This window comes from Mixophyes fleayi, chromosome 9 (assembly GCF_038048845.1).
Source record: "Mixophyes fleayi isolate aMixFle1 chromosome 9, aMixFle1.hap1, whole genome shotgun sequence".
Classification (NCBI taxonomy): domain Eukaryota; kingdom Metazoa; phylum Chordata; class Amphibia; order Anura; family Limnodynastidae; genus Mixophyes; species Mixophyes fleayi.
In genome coordinates, this window is record NC_134410.1 from 120,534,847 (window position 1) to 120,554,392 (window position 19,546).

The 19,546-nt window shown below is 44.4% G+C and overlaps 1 protein-coding gene across 1 annotated transcript in view; it reads left to right on the plus strand.

Moving 5' to 3' along the window:
* LOC142101131 (histo-blood group ABO system transferase-like) overlaps positions 1 to 19,044 on the plus strand; it is a 38,889-nt gene extending 19,845 nt beyond the window's left edge. The window contains exons 5-7 of the mRNA XM_075185352.1: positions 886 to 921; positions 16,732 to 16,866; positions 17,250 to 19,044. Coding sequence (XP_075041453.1) covers positions 886 to 921; positions 16,732 to 16,866; positions 17,250 to 17,979 — 901 coding nt within the window. The 3' untranslated portion in view covers positions 17,980 to 19,044. The remainder of the gene's footprint in view (positions 1 to 885; positions 922 to 16,731; positions 16,867 to 17,249) is intronic.
* The last annotated feature ends 502 nt before the right edge of the window (positions 19,045 to 19,546 follow it).

The window sequence follows — 19,546 nt, forward strand, 5'->3', positions numbered from 1 at the left end:
GGTTATGCCCAACCTGGTTCCCTCTCTGATGTGGGTACCCCTGGTCAAACTTTAGGTAACTTCTTGGTTTAAGATTGGTGCCAGTTCTTTCAGAGGTCTGGCTAGTCTTAATGGGGAACAATGGGACACCCATTGTTCCTCATAAAAGTCTCTAATTACCTGAGTACATATCGTGAATTAAGCTGTTATAGTCTATTTCATGTTGTGCAGGCTTTGTTACTGACTGCCACTTCTAACGCCACATGGCCAACCTCTCGCAACGCATGTGCTGCAGAGTTTGAGCCTGGGACGCTGCCGGTCAACTGGGTGCTTGAATTGTCACAAATGTTGGTAGCTCCTTCATGGAGTTGATTAGTGAACCTAGTGGTGGCCTAAGAACTTACCTGGCGACATTTAAGAACTATAAACACAATATTTTCAAAATACATATACTGATATGCACAATATCTAATGCTGTACTTGGCAAGAGGATTTTCCAATCAGGATTAACCTATATTTGTGATGCCCGGCACCCTGCTCTTACCACACTAATTTTCCAGTTCATAAATGATCCCCATCATGTGTAAAAAACATGTTACTTTTTGTTTTATTTCTTTTTGTCCTACTACACTTTGCATGGTGTTCAGTCTGTCTTCACACTAGGATGTAACATTATTACTGTTCTCTCTCTTTTCATTTGACCCCTCATCTGTCTCCCTCCGCTCCTTCCATACATTTTGGAATTGAGATAATGTGTAACTTTAGCATCCAAAACAATTTTTTGTATGCCGGGAATAAGCAAAGCTGAATAGAGAGAGTGAGTCCTGTTTAATCATAGAAAAAAAAGTAAAGATGTCTAAAATTGTAAATACCGTTAACACTGTTTTTATGTACAATGCTTTTTAGAATGCAGTATGACAAGCCTGATAACTTCAAACCACCGTAAGTTTTTAATTTCTAAATTTTCATGTTTATTTTCAGTAACTCTGTAATCAACAACATTATGTACATAATTCTAAAGTCTATTATATGACAAGCAAGGCTCTGGTGCACCATGGACCTCATTTAGAGATGGATACATTTCCCCACCGAAAGTACATAGAAAAAGACGTATGCAAAACGCAGTACCTAAATGTGACATTTCAGCCAGAAGTATGTCAAGATGTGTCCAAGTCAAGAACAGGAGTATTTGTACAAGGCGTGCCAACATGTATACTTGTTAGGTTTCAAGGTTACCTTAGTCAGTATTTACGCCGGCCTTCCTAGGGCGCGGAGTCTAACGGCCCTCCCGGTCTTCTCCAAGAACCGCCGCAAGGCAGGGTGGGTTTTGCTGCCGGAGAACCGCAGGTCGCGGCCCCCAGGTTAGCCTACTGACGTAAGGAAAGAGTTCTATGAGATGGACATGTAGCGGCACGGTCAGATCCACAGAAGAATAGATAACTGAATTCACTAACCGTATATTCAGAAGGTAGTAGTCTGGAGTAGAGACTGGTGGAATGCAGGAGTCAATCCGCAGTACAGCCCCAGGAGCAGAAGCGTAGTCCAGAATAGCCGGTTCGGTACACAGAGATCCGTCCGTTAATGCAGTACCAGGGATAAGGCAGAAGAATAGTCTGGAGAATAGCTGGTTCGGTACACAGAGATCTGTCCGTTATGCAGTACCAGGGATTAGGCAGTAGAATGGTCTGGAGGATAGCCGGTTTGGTACACAGGGATCTGTCCGTTATGCAGTACCAGGGATTAGGCAGTAGAATGGTCTGAAGGATAGCCGGTTTGGTACACAGGGATCTGTCCGTTATGCAGTACCAGGGATTAGGCAGTAGAATGGTCTGAAGGATAGCTGGTTCGGTACACAGAGATCAGCAGTCACAAAGGAGAACACCAGGGAAGTCAAAGCACAGGAAGTGCAGCCAGATACAGGTAACACGTTGCTCTGACACCTACAGTGTGTCAGAGCAGTCCTGAAGTAGGAGTTTGAATTCCCCGCCCAGATCAGCTGACCTGATCGAAGCGAAGGAGCGGCGCTGACACAGGTAACCGCCGTGACAATACTTAAGCCGCTAGCAAGACATGCTAAATTCACATTACCTTGGTTGTAGTCAATATAGTAATGTAATATAGTTTCATATTAACTAGAGAGAATAGTGTCTTCAAACTCACTTTATTGTGTGTCGTTTAAGAAGCGTCTGTGGACACCCGCTGATCTGTGAAGGTGTCCCAAAATGTGCACTCTCTACCCCTCTTTGAAGCATACCACCCACTAGTCATTTTTCTAGCTGGATTGTCCCAATTCCTGGACTCAGAAAGGGACATGGCCTTGTGAAAATGTGGGCATGAATAGATGGCTCTGGGCATGTAATAGTATTTAAATAGGAATAATAACTAAAGTCCAACTGTAGACTCGATGCGACCACGACAAGTATGTTGTGCGGAGCAGGCACCAATGTATATAGAGCTCCCTTCAGATGGAAAGATTCAACATATAAAATGAAAGAATGTGGGTTTTTCAAACAGCGAATTAATAGATGAAAGGAACTATCAAAAAGAAAAAGAGAAAAAACATATAAGCAACACAATGTATCTTAAATAATTATTAGATAAAACAGTTGCTGGTAGATGACCTTAACTCCAAGGTTACATGCAAGTTATTCTGTACTAAGCATGGTGCCAAAAGGGGAGGATATTAAGGCATAACACCTATAACTCATTTATTAATTAACGTGGGTTTGCCCCTTTAATTATGATCTGTCATGCTTGTTTTTCGTGAGCATTTATTAACAAACCATCCTGGGACATTGTGTCCGATAGGAGGCTGTCCCAGCAATGACTTGAAATTCTGGTTCCTATTGCAAAGTGGCTTTGCGCATGCGTGATCTAAGGATTCAATCCAGAAAATTATAGAGCTACATAGAAAAATCACCTACAGCTACGTTTGAATCATGATTACTTTTTTTCATTGAGGATTATTGAGTGGAGAATTATAAAGCTACTTAGAAAAATCAACTAAAACTAAAACTGTGTTTGAATCACAACTGCTTTATTCACTGAACCGTGAGAGATTTTTGTGTTTTTTTCTTTTTTTTTTTATTTCTTTGTTTTTTTGTGAACTTTTCTACTGAATATTGTGGACAGAAATACATACAGTTTACCAATTTGTTCTAAAGATACCGAACAGCTAATTCAAGAAAATTTATCATACATTTTTAATATATTTATTAATGACCTTGGTGATGGTTTAGAGAGTAAAGTTTCTATTTTTGCAGATGACACTAAACTCTGTAAGGTAATAAAATCAGAGCAAGATGTAGCTTCTCTACAGAGGGACTTAAATAAACTGGAGGATTGGGCGGCCAAATGGAATATGAGGTTTAACACAGATAAATGTAAGGTTATGAATTCAGGGATCAAAAACAAGAACGCAATCTATAAATTAAATGGAATTAATTTAGGAGAATCTATATTGGAAAAGGATTTGGGAGTGCTCGTAGACAGTAGACTTAGCAATAGTGCTCAATGTCAAGCAGCAGCTGCAAGGGCAAACAAAGTATTGGCATGTATAAAAAGGGGCATGCAAGGGAAGACAGTGTAATTTTGCCACTGTATAAATCGTTGGTAAGACCTCATCTTGAATATGCAGTACAGTTCTGGGCACCACTCTATAAAAAAGATAATTTGGAACTAGAAAGGGTTCAGAGAAGGGCGACAAAATTGATAAAGGGTATGGAGTCATTAAGTTATGAGGAAAGGTTAGCCAGTTTAGGCATGTTTACTTTAGAAAAGAGGCGTCTAAGGGGAGATATGATTACTATGTACAAATACATTAGGGGTCAATACAGAGAGCTTTCATGGGAACTTTTTACCCCAAGGACCATACACAGGACACGTGGTCATCCCCTAAGGTTAGAGGAGAGGAAATTTCACAACCAGCAAAGGAAGGGGTTCTTTACAGTAAGGGCAGTCAAGATATGGAATTCATTGCCAGGGAGGGTTGTGATGGCAGATTCAATAGATATGTTTAAGAAAGGGTTAGATAAATTTTGAGCGGAAAGGTGTATCCAGGGATACGACCGTTAATTTAAATTGAAGGATAGGAGTGGATATAGGGTAAAAATAGGACTGCAATATTGAGTCTGGGGGGATTTTCAAAATTGAAACAGATTGGCGGTTGCTTACTCTGGATTAATTTCAAATATAAGTGCAGGATCGCAGGAGATCCAAAATAGGTTGAACTTGATGGACTGGTGTCTTTTTTCAACCTCATCAACTATGTTACTATGTAAGTGAACATTTTGCACATCTCAAGCCCCAATTTCTGTATGTTTTTGCGTGCCATGAAGACCCAGTAAGTGAAAGGTGCGCAGGAGAAGCAGGTCAACTCTATTAATTGTCACGGGCACTAGGAGTCTTTACCCAGGGATCACCAGATGGTAGGCTTACCAGAGCAATGTAGATGGTAATAGGGTACTCTGGTAGCTGGGTGATCACGGAACATGAAATGATGGCCGATGAGATGCTCAGGAAAGTCTATGACTAGCAACACTGGTAATAATGAGGTAATGATACACAAGGAACTGTGTGGACAAGGACACGTGAGGGTAGTCAGTGGTCTGCGATAGCAAGTTGTACCACTGCTATAGTGAGGAGGAATGTCCAACAGAAGCAAGGAGGTGATGAGTGTCAGCGGTCTGCGGGTAGCAAGTTGTACCGCTGTCTGAGTGAAGGAATGGAATCCAGGTGGAAGTATCCAGGTAGTCAGTGGTCTGCGGTAGCAAGTTGTACCACTGCTATGTGAGAGGATAATGGAACAGATGATACCGGAAACAGGGATCAGTGGTCTGACATCAGCAAGTAGTACCACTGAATATATATGTGAGGAGGTGCACGGGGGAAGACTGCAACACAGGATATACACAGGCACCTTATACACGATCCACAGTAATATGCACAATATAGATATATATATATAAATGACTGATCAGGTCTGCAATCTAGAAAGTCTCTTGAAGTAGTCCAGCACAATGATAACACAGTCAATGATGGCAATAGACTCAGCGGATAGCAGACTCCAGAGAGAACCAAACACAGTCCAGCAAGATATGCAATACACAGCACAGTCAATGAGAAGTATGCATACCGTGGTTCAGCAGTAGCAGTCAGATGGGATTGCAGCGGTACCTGAGCGGCTGGAGGCCGACTGGATAGTAAGTCCCTGGATAGGTGAAGCAGCGGTCTAGCAGGTGCAGCGCACAGGTGAGTAGACCAACAGGGACACGAATCCAGAGGAGTCAGCAACACGTGGAACTGGACTCATAGGGGACCCAGGAGAATGGAGATGATCCAGCAGAGGGTAGTAGATGAGATACAAATCCAATGCTGACAGGAGGGTAGAGACCAGTGGAACACGTGAAGGCGTGGAGAGCGGATCAGCAGGAGATGGACGATAACGTTGACCACCGCGGCAGGACTCAGCGGCACACGGAGGTAACCAGTAGCAACCACAGGAACCAACAGCGATGGGAAACAGGAGTGCAGCGCAGGGCAGGAGCTGTGATCACGAAGTGTAGCAGATGGTAATGAAAGCGGCAGTCTCGAGGAAGTCACAGCAACGATGAGATGAGACTATGGTGCACAGAGGCGGCGGATAGTAATCAGCTGGCAGTCACGATGTTGAACACAGGCGAGATGCAAGCAGGAGACTGTAGTGCACAGAGGCAGCGGATAGTAGTCAGCTGGCAGTCACGATGTTGAACACAGGCGAGTTGCAAGCAGGAGACTGTAGTGCACAGAGGCAGCGGATAGTAGTCAGCTGGCAGTCACGATGTTGAACACAGGCGAGTTGCAAGCAGGAGACTGTAGTGCACAGAGGCAGCGGATAGTAGTCAGCTGGCAGTCACGATGTTGAACACAGGCGAGTTGCAAGCAGGAGACTGTAGTGCACGGAGGCAGCGGATAGAAATCAGCAAACAGACTTGATGAGAAGCAGGTGAGTGAGGTAGAAGCTGGAGTGCACGGAGGCAGCGGATAGCGATGAGCAAACAGTCATGATGATACAGTTGATGGTAGAAGTGGAATGGAAGCACAGTAGTAGAAGTGGTTTGGAAACCACAGGAATCAGCAGCGCTGAATACACGAGTAATACAGGAACACCTTCAGAGACTCATGAGGAATGAGACTCCAAGATCAGGCAACGTGGTGGTGACCACAGGTGCTTAATATAGGGAGGTTGCCTGATCTGCCAATTAAGTTAAAGGGGTATACACTGAAGTATAGAAAAGGGCTGCGCATGCGCAGACCCTCAGGATGGTGGACGGCCACGGTTCCTAAATGTCCGGGAAGAGGCACTCACGGTCCGGTGAGTGACAGTACCCCCCCTTTTAAAGGTGGGCACAGAACGCCTGGAACCGGGCTTGTCCGGATTTTTGGAGTAAAACTTCTTCAAAAGGGCAGAAGCATTAAGATCTTCAGCTTTGATCCAAGAGCGCTCCTCAGGACCAAAGCCCTTCCAATGAACGAGGAAGTGGAGGACTCCTCGCAAAATTTTTGCATCTAGTACCTCGGTAATCTCGAAATCCTCCTCCTGATGAACTTGAACTGGCTGCGGAGCTGAGGGAGGAGTTGAGAAACGGTTGATAATAAGAGGTTTGAGCAAAGATACATGGAAGGCATTAGAAATCCGAAGACTCTTGGGAAGAAGGAGTTTCACACATACTGGATTGATAACTTGAATGATCCTATATGGACCAATAAAACGAGGGGCGAATTTCATGGATGGAACCTTCAAACGAATATTTTTTGTGGATAACCAGACACGATCTCCAATTTTTAGTGGTGGAATAGCCCGCCTCTTCTTATCAGCGAAAGATTTGTATTTGACAGATGTCTTCTTTAAACAGGTTCTGACCTGAGACCAGATATTTTTAAAGGTCTGACAAACAGTTTCCACCGCAGGGACTTGGGTGGGCGGGAGGGCAGGAAATTCCGGAAAAGACGGATGGTGACCGTAGACCACAAAGAATGGAGTTTTGGATGATGACTCATGGTACATGTTGTTATGGGCGAACTCAGCCCAAGGGAGTAACTCTACCCAGTTGTCTTGATTGGCTGATGAAAATATCCTTATAAAAGTCTCAAGATCTTGATTGACACGTTCGGTTTGTCCATTGGATTGTGGATGGTACGAAGATGAGAGTGCTAATCGTATGCCCAAGGTTTTACAAAGGGCTCGCCAGAATCTGGACACGAATTGTACTCCTCTATCAGACACAATCTCAGATGGACATCCATGGATACGGAAGATCTCTTTAATGAAATGTTCAGCCAGGATAGACGAGGAAGGCAAACCAGACAGAGGGATGAAATGAGCCATCTTCGAAAATCTGTCCACTACCACCCAAATAGTGTTATGGTTCTTACTAGGTGGTAAGTCAGTAACGAAATCCATACTAATATGGGTCCATGGTTTGGACGGAATGGGTAGTGGTCGCAGCAACCCTGCTGGGGTTCTGCGGGAGGATTTGAATTGCGAACATAATTCACAGGAAGCAATGAACTCTTTGACGTCTCTCCTCATTGAAGGCCACCAGTAACTTCGAGAGAGGATCTCAAAAGTCTTGTGTTCACCGGCGTGTCCAGAAAAACGAGAGGCATGGAACCACGAAAGGATTTTCCTCCTTAGAGTAGGAGGCACGAGGGTCTTCCCAAATGGTAGCGTTTTGGTGGATGAAGCAGCCAGTGAGATACATTTGGGATCTAGAATGGTATGGTTGGAAACCTCTTCTATATCAGAGGACGTAACAAAGGCTCTAGATAAGGCATCAGCTTTTTTGTTCTTGGCAGCTGGTTTGAAGGTAATTATTAATTCAAAACGGGAAAAGAAAAGAGACCATCTTGCTTGACGAGGGTTCAAGCATTGGGCAGACTGGAGATATGACAAGTTCTTATGATCCGTGAAGATCGTCACCGGATGGCGAGCTCCCTCCAACAAGTATCTCCATTCCTCTAATGCGGCTTTGATAGCCAGTAATTCCTTGTCTCCGATGGTATAATTCTTCTCTGCGGGTAGGAGACCCCGAGAATAGAAGGTACAAGGGTGGAATTTTTGCTGTTCCGAGCGTTGGGAGAGAATAGCTCCTAAGCCCACATTAGAGGCATCTACTTCTAGGAAAAAAGGGAGTGTCACATCAGGCTGACGAAGGATTGGAGCCGAAGAGAAGGACTCTTTTAATGTTTGAAAGGCTTGAATAGCCTCAGTAGACCATTGCTTAGGATTAGCCCCTTTTCGAGTCAGGGCCACAATAGGAGATGCAATGGAAGAAAAGTCTTGAATGAAGCGTCTATAGTAATTGGCAAAACCTAAAAAACGCTGGATGGCACGAAGAGTAGTTGGCTGGGGCCAATGTAGTACAGCATTTACTTTGTCAGGATCCATCTTCAGACCAACTCCGGAAACAATATACCCCAAGAATGGAATCTGGGGTAATTCAAATGAACATTTTTCTAATTTACAGAACAATGAATTTTTCCGTAGCCTGGAGAGGACTTCTGCCACATGTTGGTGGTGGGAAGGCAGGTCCTGTGAAAAAATCAATATGTCGTCCAGGTAGACGACGACACATACATATAATAAGTCCCGAAAAATCTCATTGATGAAGCCTTGAAAAACAGCGGGGGCATTACATAGCCCGAAAGGCATTACCAGATATTCGTAATGCCCGTCTCTGGTGTTAAACGCTGTCTTCCATTCGTCACCGGAACGGATTCTGATTAAATTGTAGGCACCACGAAGATCCAACTTAGTAAAAATACGGGCTCCCTTGATGCGGTCAAATAGCTCAGTGATCAACGGAATGGGATACCGATTCTTGATAGTAATGGCATTGAGTCCACGAAAATCTATACAAGGGCGTAATGATCCATCCTTCTTTTTGAGAAAGAAGAACCCAGCTCCAGCGGGCGAGGTGGAAGGTCGAATGAACCCACGCTGGAGGTTCTCCCGTATATATTCAGATGTAGCTTGAGTTTCAGGTAACGAGAGTGGATAGACCCGGCCCCTGGGAGGAGTCTTGCCAGGAAGAAGATCAATCGGACAATCCCAAGAACGATGAGGAGGAAGACGTTCAGACTGAGCTTTATCAAAAACATCGGTAAATGAAGCATATTGAGGAGGGAGTCCCGGTGAAATAGCTGAGATGGAAGCTTGCTGTACCTTGAGAGGAATGACTTGGGAAAGGCAATGATGGTGACATTCAGGCCCCCAAGACGTGACTTGAGGGGTGCGCCAGCCAATCTGGGGAGAGTGACACTGAAGCCATGGAAGGCCTAGGACAATCGGACTTGTCGTAACAGGAAGAATTAAAAACGATATCTCTTCATGATGCAGAGCACCAATCTGAAGGGTTACTGGAGACGTACTCTGGGTGATGAGACCGTTGATGAGACGTGATCCATCGATAGCCGTCACAGTAATGGGAGTTTTTAAGGTAGTCATTGGTAGAGACCATTGATTAACTAATGATTTGGAAATAAAATTTCCTGCTGCTCCGGAATCAATCAATGCCTGTGACTCAAAGGTTTTGGTAGCAAAGGAAATAGTCACATCAAAAGCGCAGACTTTAGATTTCATAGACGATGGAGAGGACTCCAGGGACCCTAACTTCACCTCTCCAGAACTAGTTAGGGCCTGGCATTTCCCGATCTCTTAGGGCAGGAGCTGAGGACATGAGTGGAATCAGCACAATAGATACAGAGTGTCACTCACCGGACCGTGAGTGCCTCTTCCCGGACATTTAGGAACCGTGGCCGTCCACCATCCTGAGGGTCTGCGCATGCGCAGCCCTTTTCTATACTTCAGTGTATACCCCTTTAACTTAATTGGCAGATCAGGCAACCTCCCTATATTAAGCACCTGTGGTCACCACCACGTTGCCTGATCTTGGAGTCTCATTCCTCATGAGTCTCTGAAGGTGTTCCTGTATTATTCGTGTATTCAGCGCTGCTGATTCCTGTGGTTTCCAAACCACTTCTACTTCTGTGGTTCCATACCACTTCTACCATCAACTGTATCATCATGACTGTTTGCTGATTCCTATCCGCTGCCTCCGTGCACCACAGTCTTCTACACCACTTCAACGTTATTTTATATCAATGTGACTGTTTGCTCATTGCTATCCGCTGCCTCCGTGCACTCCAGCTTTTACCTCACTCACCTGCTTCTCATCAAGACTGCCAGCTGATTACTATCCGCTGCCTCCGTGCACTACAGTCTCCTGCTTGCAACTCGCCTGTGTTCAACATCGTGACTGCCAGCTGACTACTATCCGCTGCCTCTGTGCACTACAGTCTCCTGCTTGCAACTCGCCTGTGTTCATCATCGTGACTGCCAGCTGCTACTATCCGCTGCCTCCGTGTACTACAGTCTCCTGCTTGCAACTCGCCTGTGTCCAACATCGTGACTGCCAGCTGATTACTATCCGCTGCCTCCGTGCACTACAGTCTCATCTCATCTTTGCTGTGACTTCCTCGAGACTGCCGCTTTTCATTACCATCTGCTACACTTCGTGATCTACAGCTCCTGCCCTGCGCTGCACTCCTGTTTCCCATCGCTGTTGGTTCCTGTGGTTGCTACTGGTTACCGCCGTGTGCCGCTGAGTCCTGCCGCTGTGGTCAGCGCTATCGTCCATCTCCTGCTGATCCACTCTCCACGCCTTCACGTGTTCCACTGGCCTCTACCCTCCTGTCAGCATTGGATTTGTATCTCTTCTACTACCCTCTGCTGGATCATCTCCATTCTCCTGGGTTTCCTATGAGTCCAGTTCCACGTGTTGCTGACTCCTGTGGATTCGTGTCCCTGTCGGTCTACTCACCTGTGCGCTGCACCTGCTAGACCGCTGCTTCTCCTATCCAGGGACTTCCTATCCAGTCGGTCTCCAGCCGCTCAGGTACCGCTGCAATCCCATCTGACTGCTACTGCTGAACCACGGTATGCATACTTCTCATTGACTGTGCTGTGTATTGCATATCTTGCTGGACTGTGTTTGGTTCTCTCTGGAGTCTGCTATCCGCTGAGGCTATTGCCATCATTGACTGTGTTATCATTGTGCTGGACTACTTCAAGAGACTTTCTAGATTGCAGACCTGATCAGTCATTTACATATATATATACCTATATTGTGCATATTACTGTGGATCGTGTATAAGGTGCCTGTGTATATCCTGTGTTGCAGTCTTCCCCCGTGCACCTCCTCACATATATATGCAGTGGTACAACTTGCTGATGTCAGACCACTGATCCCTGTTTCCGGTATCACCTGTTCCATTATCCTCTCACATAGCAGTGGTACAACTTGCTACCGCAGACCACTGACTACCTGGATACCTCCACTTGGATTCCATTCCTTCACTCAGACAGCGGTACAACTTGCTACCCGCAGACCGCTGACTCTCATCACCTCCTTGTTTCTGTTGGACATTCCTCCTCACTATAGCAGTGGTACAACTTGCTATCGCAGACCACTGACTACCTTCACGTGTCCTTGTCCATACAGTTCCTTGTGTATCATTACCTCATTATTACCAGTGTTGCTAGTCATAGACTTTCCTGAGCATCTCATCGGCCATCATTTCATGTTCCGTGATCACCCAGCTACCAGAGTACCCTATTACCATCTACATTGCTCTGGTAAGCCTACCATCTGGTGATCCCTGGGTAAAGACTCCTAGTGCCCGTGACACAGAGTCTATTCTTGACTCTTCGTTTCCTCTCTTCAGAAGATAACTTGGAACGTCCTATCTCCATGGGAATCACAGCAGGTGACACTGGACGAAATAGAGGGTTAGAGCGAAAAGGTGCTTTAGCAGAAGTCGTTTTCTCAGCCTCTCTTTCACGAAATCTCATATCAACACGATGGCATAGAGAGATCAAATCTTCAAGTGACGAAGGAAGCTCTTGGGTAGTCAGTGCATCTTTAATTTTATCGGAAAGCCCCTGCCAGAAGGCGGCAACTAGGGCTTCAGTGTTCCACTGAAGTTCAGAGGCTAAGATCCTAAATTGAATGACGTACTGGCCTACAGTATGAGATCCTTGTCGCAGACGGAGGATGCTGGAAGCAGCGGAGGTCACACGACCTGGTTCATCGAACACACTTCGGAATGTAGAAATGAATTTGGCACTATCTTGTAATATTGGATCGTTCCTCTCCCACAGAGGGGAGGCCCAAGCCAGGGCTTGTCCTGAAAACAAAGAGATAAGATAGGCCACTCTGGAACGATGGGTAGAAAAATTTTGAGGTTGGAGCTCAAAATGGACTGAACATTGATTAAGGAAACCCCTACAAGTTTTGGGGTCTCCATCGTACTTTGACGGAGTAGGCAGGTGAAGCGTGGAAGCTATAGACACCTGGGATGGCAATGGGGAAACAGAGGAAAGCACAGGAGCTTCAGTAGTAGCTGTCACAGTCTGTCCAGATGTTCCTTGGGAGGTTAATGACTGATAACACTGAAGTAACAGCTGTTGGCGGGCATCCTGTTGCTCCACACGGCTAACCAGATGTTGCAGCATCTCTTTGGCGGTAGGTTCCACATCTGGGTCTGTCATGGCCTGATCTTACTGTCACGGGCACTAGGAGTCTTTACCCAGGGATCACCAGATGGTAGGCTTACCAGAGCAATGTAGATGGTAATAGGGTACTCTGGTAGCTGGGTGATCACGGAACATGAAATGATGGCCGATGAGATGCTCAGGAAAGTCTATGACTAGCAACACTGGTAATAATGAGGTAATGATACACAAGGAACTGTGTGGACAAGGACACGTGAGGGTAGTCAGTGGTCTGCGATAGCAAGTTGTACCACTGCTATAGTGAGGAGGAATGTCCAACAGAAGCAAGGAGGTGATGAGTGTCAGCGGTCTGCGGGTAGCAAGTTGTACCGCTGTCTGAGTGAAGGAATGGAATCCAGGTGGAAGTATCCAGGTAGTCAGTGGTCTGCGGTAGCAAGTTGTACCACTGCTATGTGAGAGGATAATGGAACAGATGATACCGGAAACAGGGATCAGTGGTCTGACATCAGCAAGTAGTACCACTGAATATATATGTGAGGAGGTGCACGGGGGAAGACTGCAACACAGGATATACACAGGCACCTTATACACGATCCACAGTAATATGCACAATATAGATATATATATATAAATGACTGATCAGGTCTGCAATCTAGAAAGTCTCTTGAAGTAGTCCAGCACAATGATAACACAGTCAATGATGGCAATAGACTCAGCGGATAGCAGACTCCAGAGAGAACCAAACACAGTCCAGCAAGATATGCAATACACAGCACAGTCAATGAGAAGTATGCATACCGTGGTTCAGCAGTAGCAGTCAGATGGGATTGCAGCGGTACCTGAGCGGCTGGAGGCCGACTGGATAGTAAGTCCCTGGATAGGTGAAGCAGCGGTCTAGCAGGTGCAGCGCACAGGTGAGTAGACCAACAGGGACACGAATCCAGAGGAGTCAGCAACACGTGGAACTGGACTCATAGGGGACCCAGGAGAATGGAGATGATCCAGCAGAGGGTAGTAGATGAGATACAAATCCAATGCTGACAGGAGGGTAGAGACCAGTGGAACACGTGAAGGCGTGGAGAGCGGATCAGCAGGAGATGGACGATAACGTTGACCACCGCGGCAGGACTCAGCGGCACACGGAGGTAACCAGTAGCAACCACAGGAACCAACAGCGATGGGAAACAGGAGTGCAGAGCAGGGCAGGAGCTGTGATCACGAAGTGTAGCAGATGGTAATGAAAGCGGCAGTCTCGAGGAAGTCACAGCAACGATGAGATGAGACTATGGTGCACAGAGGCGGCGGATAGTAATCAGCTGGCAGTCACGATGTTGAACACAGGCGAGATGCAAGCAGGAGACTGTAGTGCACAGAGGCAGCGGATAGTAGTCAGCTGGCAGTCACGATGTTGAACACAGGCGAGTTGCAAGCAGGAGACTGTAGTGCACAGAGGCAGCGGATAGTAGTCAGCTGGCAGTCACGATGTTGAACACAGGCGAGTTGCAAGCAGGAGACTGTAGTGCACAGAGGCAGCGGATAGTAGTCAGCTGGCAGTCACGATGTTGAACACAGGCGAGTTGCAAGCAGGAGACTGTAGTGCACGGAGGCAGCGGATAGAAATCAGCAAACAGACTTGATGAGAAGCAGGTGAGTGAGGTAGAAGCTGGAGTGCACGGAGGCAGCGGATAGCGATGAGCAAACAGTCATGATGATACAGTTGATGGTAGAAGTGGAATGGAAGCACAGTAGTAGAAGTGGTTTGGAAACCACAGGAATCAGCAGCGCTGAATACACGAGTAATACAGGAACACCTTCAGAGACTCATGAGGAATGAGACTCCAAGATCAGGCAACATGGTGGTGACCACAGGTGCTTAATATAGGGAGGTTGCCTGATCTGCCAATTAAGTTAAAGGGGTATACACTGAAGTATAGAAAAGGGCTGCGCATGCGCAGACCCTCAGGATGGTGGACGGCCACGGTTCCTAAATGTCCGGGAAGAGGCACTCACGGTCCGGTGAGTGACATTAATATTATCGTAGATTTTTAAGGCACCACAGTGCTCTGCTCTTTATGATTAGATACATAAAACATGGACATACGAGGTAGACAAAATAAATGTAGAGAAGAAAACAAAGGGTATGGAGGACACTGCTCATTAGAGAGCCTACACTCTAAGTGGAAGAGGGCACAGCTGAAACAAGAGAAGCGAGTGTGGTTCAGAGTGGAGATTGTGACAGTGGTGAGGGAGCATTAGTGTGAATAGTGTCATAAGGGCTAAGGTAAGCTCTAAAGAAGAGATGGGTTTTCAGAGAGTGTCTAAAGATTTGAAGGCTGTGGGAGAGCCTGATTGGGCGTTATAAAGGAATTCAATAAGTGGGGAGCAGCACGGGAGAAGTCTTGTAGGTGGGAGCGAGAGGTGGTTACCACAGACGAGACAAGGTACAGAGGTAGATCTAAGAGAGCGGGATAAATGGTGCAATTTATTGATTAGGGTAGTAATGGAAGGTATGGCGAAAGAAAGGGTGCAATATTAAATGGATAAAGTGATAAAACTAGGAAGCAGATGATAGATTATAAGGTACTGGAAAAATAGAGTATATTTGTATAAATTAACATAGAATGGAAAAACAATATACTACAAACAATGAAGCATTGTTTGAACTATCTTTGTTATATTTGATGCTATTTTAAACTGTGTAGGGATGTTCAAACGCATTTCACCAAATGTAGCTTCCTCAGTGGTCTCTGTCATTGTAGAAAAGGGAGATAGAGCAGAAATGGGGTAAAGATTACAGCAGATTACAGCATTGCAGAAGTGGAGCAAATAGAAAAGGCCAATGGTAAATACTTCAAATGAGCACGACCTTGGCACGCTCTTACTGTACATTGACTACGTGCATACTTCATGTTCTACCACAGAAATCATAGGCTCTAGTAAGGGTCCTTTACACTCGAAAATTAATTGGATGTTTCTGCATTCACTGGCTATATGGTCTGGTTGTGGGCATGCGCAGAGCGATTTTACACAAAATACGGAACATATCTGCATTTACGTTCCTTAATGAATCAGGCCCTATATAGGCAGGCGAATTGAGATTTTCCCAGATACACTTATTCTATTAATTTTTGGAACTGCAATTCCTAATATCTGAGTGTATGCACTTGGATGTGTATTTATCAGCATGTTTGGGAGAGTAGGCTCTGAAAGTGTTTTTTGCATGCGCTACCTGTTACCATAATTATATATGTACAGAAATTTGTTAGAACATATAAAATTACTTATTTTAAGCCAGTTCCATGAGTTTGTAAATTCTGCCATTAATAAAACAGCTTTGGAAAACAAATTTATACACCGCTTTCCTAGTTATTGTTGTTTTAAGAAATGGGGTAGTGGGGGGAAGTAATGAAGAGAAGGTTGCAGCAGAGATGTTAGAGGGGAGGACGAGGTAAGTAGGAGGAGGGTGGATTAATGTGTGAATGGAGGGGGGGGGTAAGAAGGAAGATATGTTGTATGAGAGATTGGAGGGATTGGAAAAGGGAATTAGGTAAGAAAGTGCAGTGAGGAGGCAGCTGTAAGCAGGGAGATCATTATGCGGGACTGATCAAAGGTGTAAGCGGTTGTAGAGAATATTCACTAGAAAGTGCAAAGTTGCCTAAACTATTGTGAATAACAGGAAGTGTGCAACTGGGAGAGGGGAAGTGAAAAGACTTTATAATGGACCAAAAATCGACGTGACCAATAAAATTAAGAACTTTGTCAAAGCAGTTTCAAGAAATATTGGTTGAAAACAGTCCAATAGGGAGAGTCCAGGCAGTGCACAAATCAGTTGCGTGAAGAGGGGGAAAAAGAATGTTCAGCTCCTGTTTAACTCCTGCATAACTCTAACTATTCCTTAATTCTTAACACGCAATCGTAACAAACACACAGTAAAACAATGGTTGCTGCCTTCTTGACCCACTACAACATGTGCTTAGCCATAAAAACCGATACCTACATTCAGACATAGGAGCATGATATCACAATATCACAGGTAGCGGCATATGCATTATGCCTCCAAAATTTGTTTTGGCTAGTAAAGAGTCTCTATACAATCCAACAAAATAGGACTTCTAGTGTTTGCCTTATCATGGAAGAAATTAAAACCCTTGTGTGACTTCACCATAAGTTAAAGTAATTTATAATCTTCTTTTCAGGAGGACAGAGGTACTAACGGTAACTCCTTGGCTTGCCCCTATTGTTTGGAATGGAACATTTAACAGAGATATATTGAATGCACAATTCCATCAGATCGATGTCCGTGTTGGTATCACTGTATTTGCTATTAAAAAGTAAGTTATTGGACTACTGTCAGGTAACTAAAACAACAATGATTACAATACAAAGGATTTTATACAATACCGTCTTCCCTTGTTTTTCTTTTAAGAGAAAATCTACGCCCCCATAGAGCCAATAGGGGAGTAAGTCCTACACAAGAGAACCTCCTGTGAAAATGCCAAACTATGATATCTCTGCAAGAGACTTCCCGAAACTGGATGGATAATATAACATTTGGCGTTATTTCATTATCATATAAAGATATCCGCTGCTACATATTTTCTATTGACACTACATTCCTTTTTTTTTTTATATAAAACTTCACATTACACACAGCAAAGTGTGCATTGTTTTAATCACACAGTATGCCAATGAATTTGTTTTCTTTTCTTTTTAGATACATAAGGTTTTTGCAAACATTTATTGAATCGGCTGAGAAATTCTTTATGGTGGGGCACAAGGTCAACTATTACGTATTCACTGATCATGCCAATGAGAATTTCAATTTCAACCTTTCGGAGGGGAGACGCTTGGTCATTCTGGATGTACCGGCGTACAAAAGGTGGCAGGATGTCACCATGAGACGGATGGAGATGATACACAACTTTACTATGTTCCGGTTTGTCAATGAAATAGACTACTTGGTGTGCGTGGATGTAGACATGAGGTTCTACGATCATGTTGGGGTGGAGATCTTAAGTGACGTCTTTGGGACTTTACATCCTGGCTTCTTTGGGGCATCAAGGGCACAGTTTACCTACGAGCGCAGGCCACAATCAGAAGCCTTTATTCCAGTTCATCTTGGTGACTTTTATTATGCTGGAGGCAATTTTGGTGGTGTACTAGAAGAGGTCCTCAAATTAACCAATTTCTGCCACAATGCCATGTTGACTGACAAACAGAAAAACATTGAAGCGCTTTGGCACGATGAAAGCTATTTGAATAAATATTTTCTCTTCTACAAGCCAACCAAAGTTCTCTCCCCCGAATATATTTGGAACAATTATTATGGTTCTCCAGCAGTTATAAAAACAAAGAGGTTTCTTGGCATAGACAAGGATTACAATGAAGTCAGATTTAGACGGTCAATCGATAACAGCAAAATTATTAGTGGTTTTAATTCATGATATCTCTTAACAAGGATGCAAATAGGAATTTTGTAAGTAAGTCCCTCCTTATAGGACAAAAGACTAATGATGTGAATTACAGCTCAACTGAACAATGATATTTTTACAGACACAAGTGAGTTGTTTTACTATATTTGTTTAACTATATTTTAGGATCACTATCATCTACCTGATCTGTTTATTCCAATCTGATATTATACCCCCTTCTACAACTTGTCTGCATCCTGGGTACTTACCCCTGCTCCTAACCCCTAGGGTGGTGCCACGTCAGCAATCTTTGTACTCAATATATAAGTGACCCAAGTGTCTTGTTTGCAGACAGTGTAAACACCAGTTACCCATTAAACTACCACTAGTGCACTTTATGAATGCTGCTTGCAGAACTAAGCATTTGGACGGCTTGCAATGGGAAAGATACAGAGAGGACAATGGCATACTTGCCAACTCTCCCGGAATGTCCGGGAGACTCCCGCATTTTGCGAGAGTCTCCTTGACTCCCGGGTGAGTGTGACAATCTCCCGAATTCTGCCCACTTCACTAGGAAGTGCCCCACTTCCTAGTGAAGTGGGCAAAATTAGATTCCAAACGCCGCGATTCCCGGTGAATGACGCGATTTTGGTCGTCCCGCCCCCCTCACGCCCCCCTCCACTGGCTGGCTCCCGGAAGGGAGCTGAAGAAAGTCGGCAAGTATGGACAAAGGTCACTCTGCTTGAGGCAGCCATTCACTAGGCCCAGAGAGTGCCTATGTGGCACCACCATAACTATGGGTGAGCAATGGGGCAGGAGCTCTGGGTGTAGAAAATTTTAGAGGAGTCACAATATCACATTAGAATAAAAAGACGAGGGGGGGAACAGAAAGTTAAAAATATATAATATTATAAAAATATAATAAAAAATGGAGATGGGCTCAGGGAGCCACAAGCAGAAATCAGGGTTAAAATGAGCGTATTAACGGTAATAGATTTAGCGCCACGTTCATGTACTGTATTGTGTATCTCACACTTCATAACAATTACTTGTGTATTGTGTTTTACATATTTCTCAATAAAGACCGCTCACAGTGAATACAGTATTCTGTGTTATGTATCTTACACCTCATGACAATTACACAGTGTGCTAAGTGTGTATTGTGACTGTATTAGGAAAAGGAGGTTGGTTTAATCCTCATAACAATAAGACAGTGCCATAAATTGTATTAAGAACTAATCTCAATAATTATTTGGACATAATACAATCGGTGGCTTATCAGCAATTTTCGGCACATCGAAATTATCTTCGCAACCGTCGCATCTCAGAGGTAGATTCTGTGATAGTGACTCACGGGATTCCATTTTGACCGGCTTCTATTGAGCACAAGTATCACACTTATTTATTGACTTTCACATACAATAGTACTCAAATCAGTGTTAGTCGCTAAATGCCCACATTCTGCTATCAAGCCCACTATAATGTATTACCAATATAGACAAACCAGCCATGTATCCTTTATCAGTTATCAGAAACAGACAAACATAAGGGACAAAATCTTTTACTTTTCAGAGATCATATATACAGTACATATAATCCT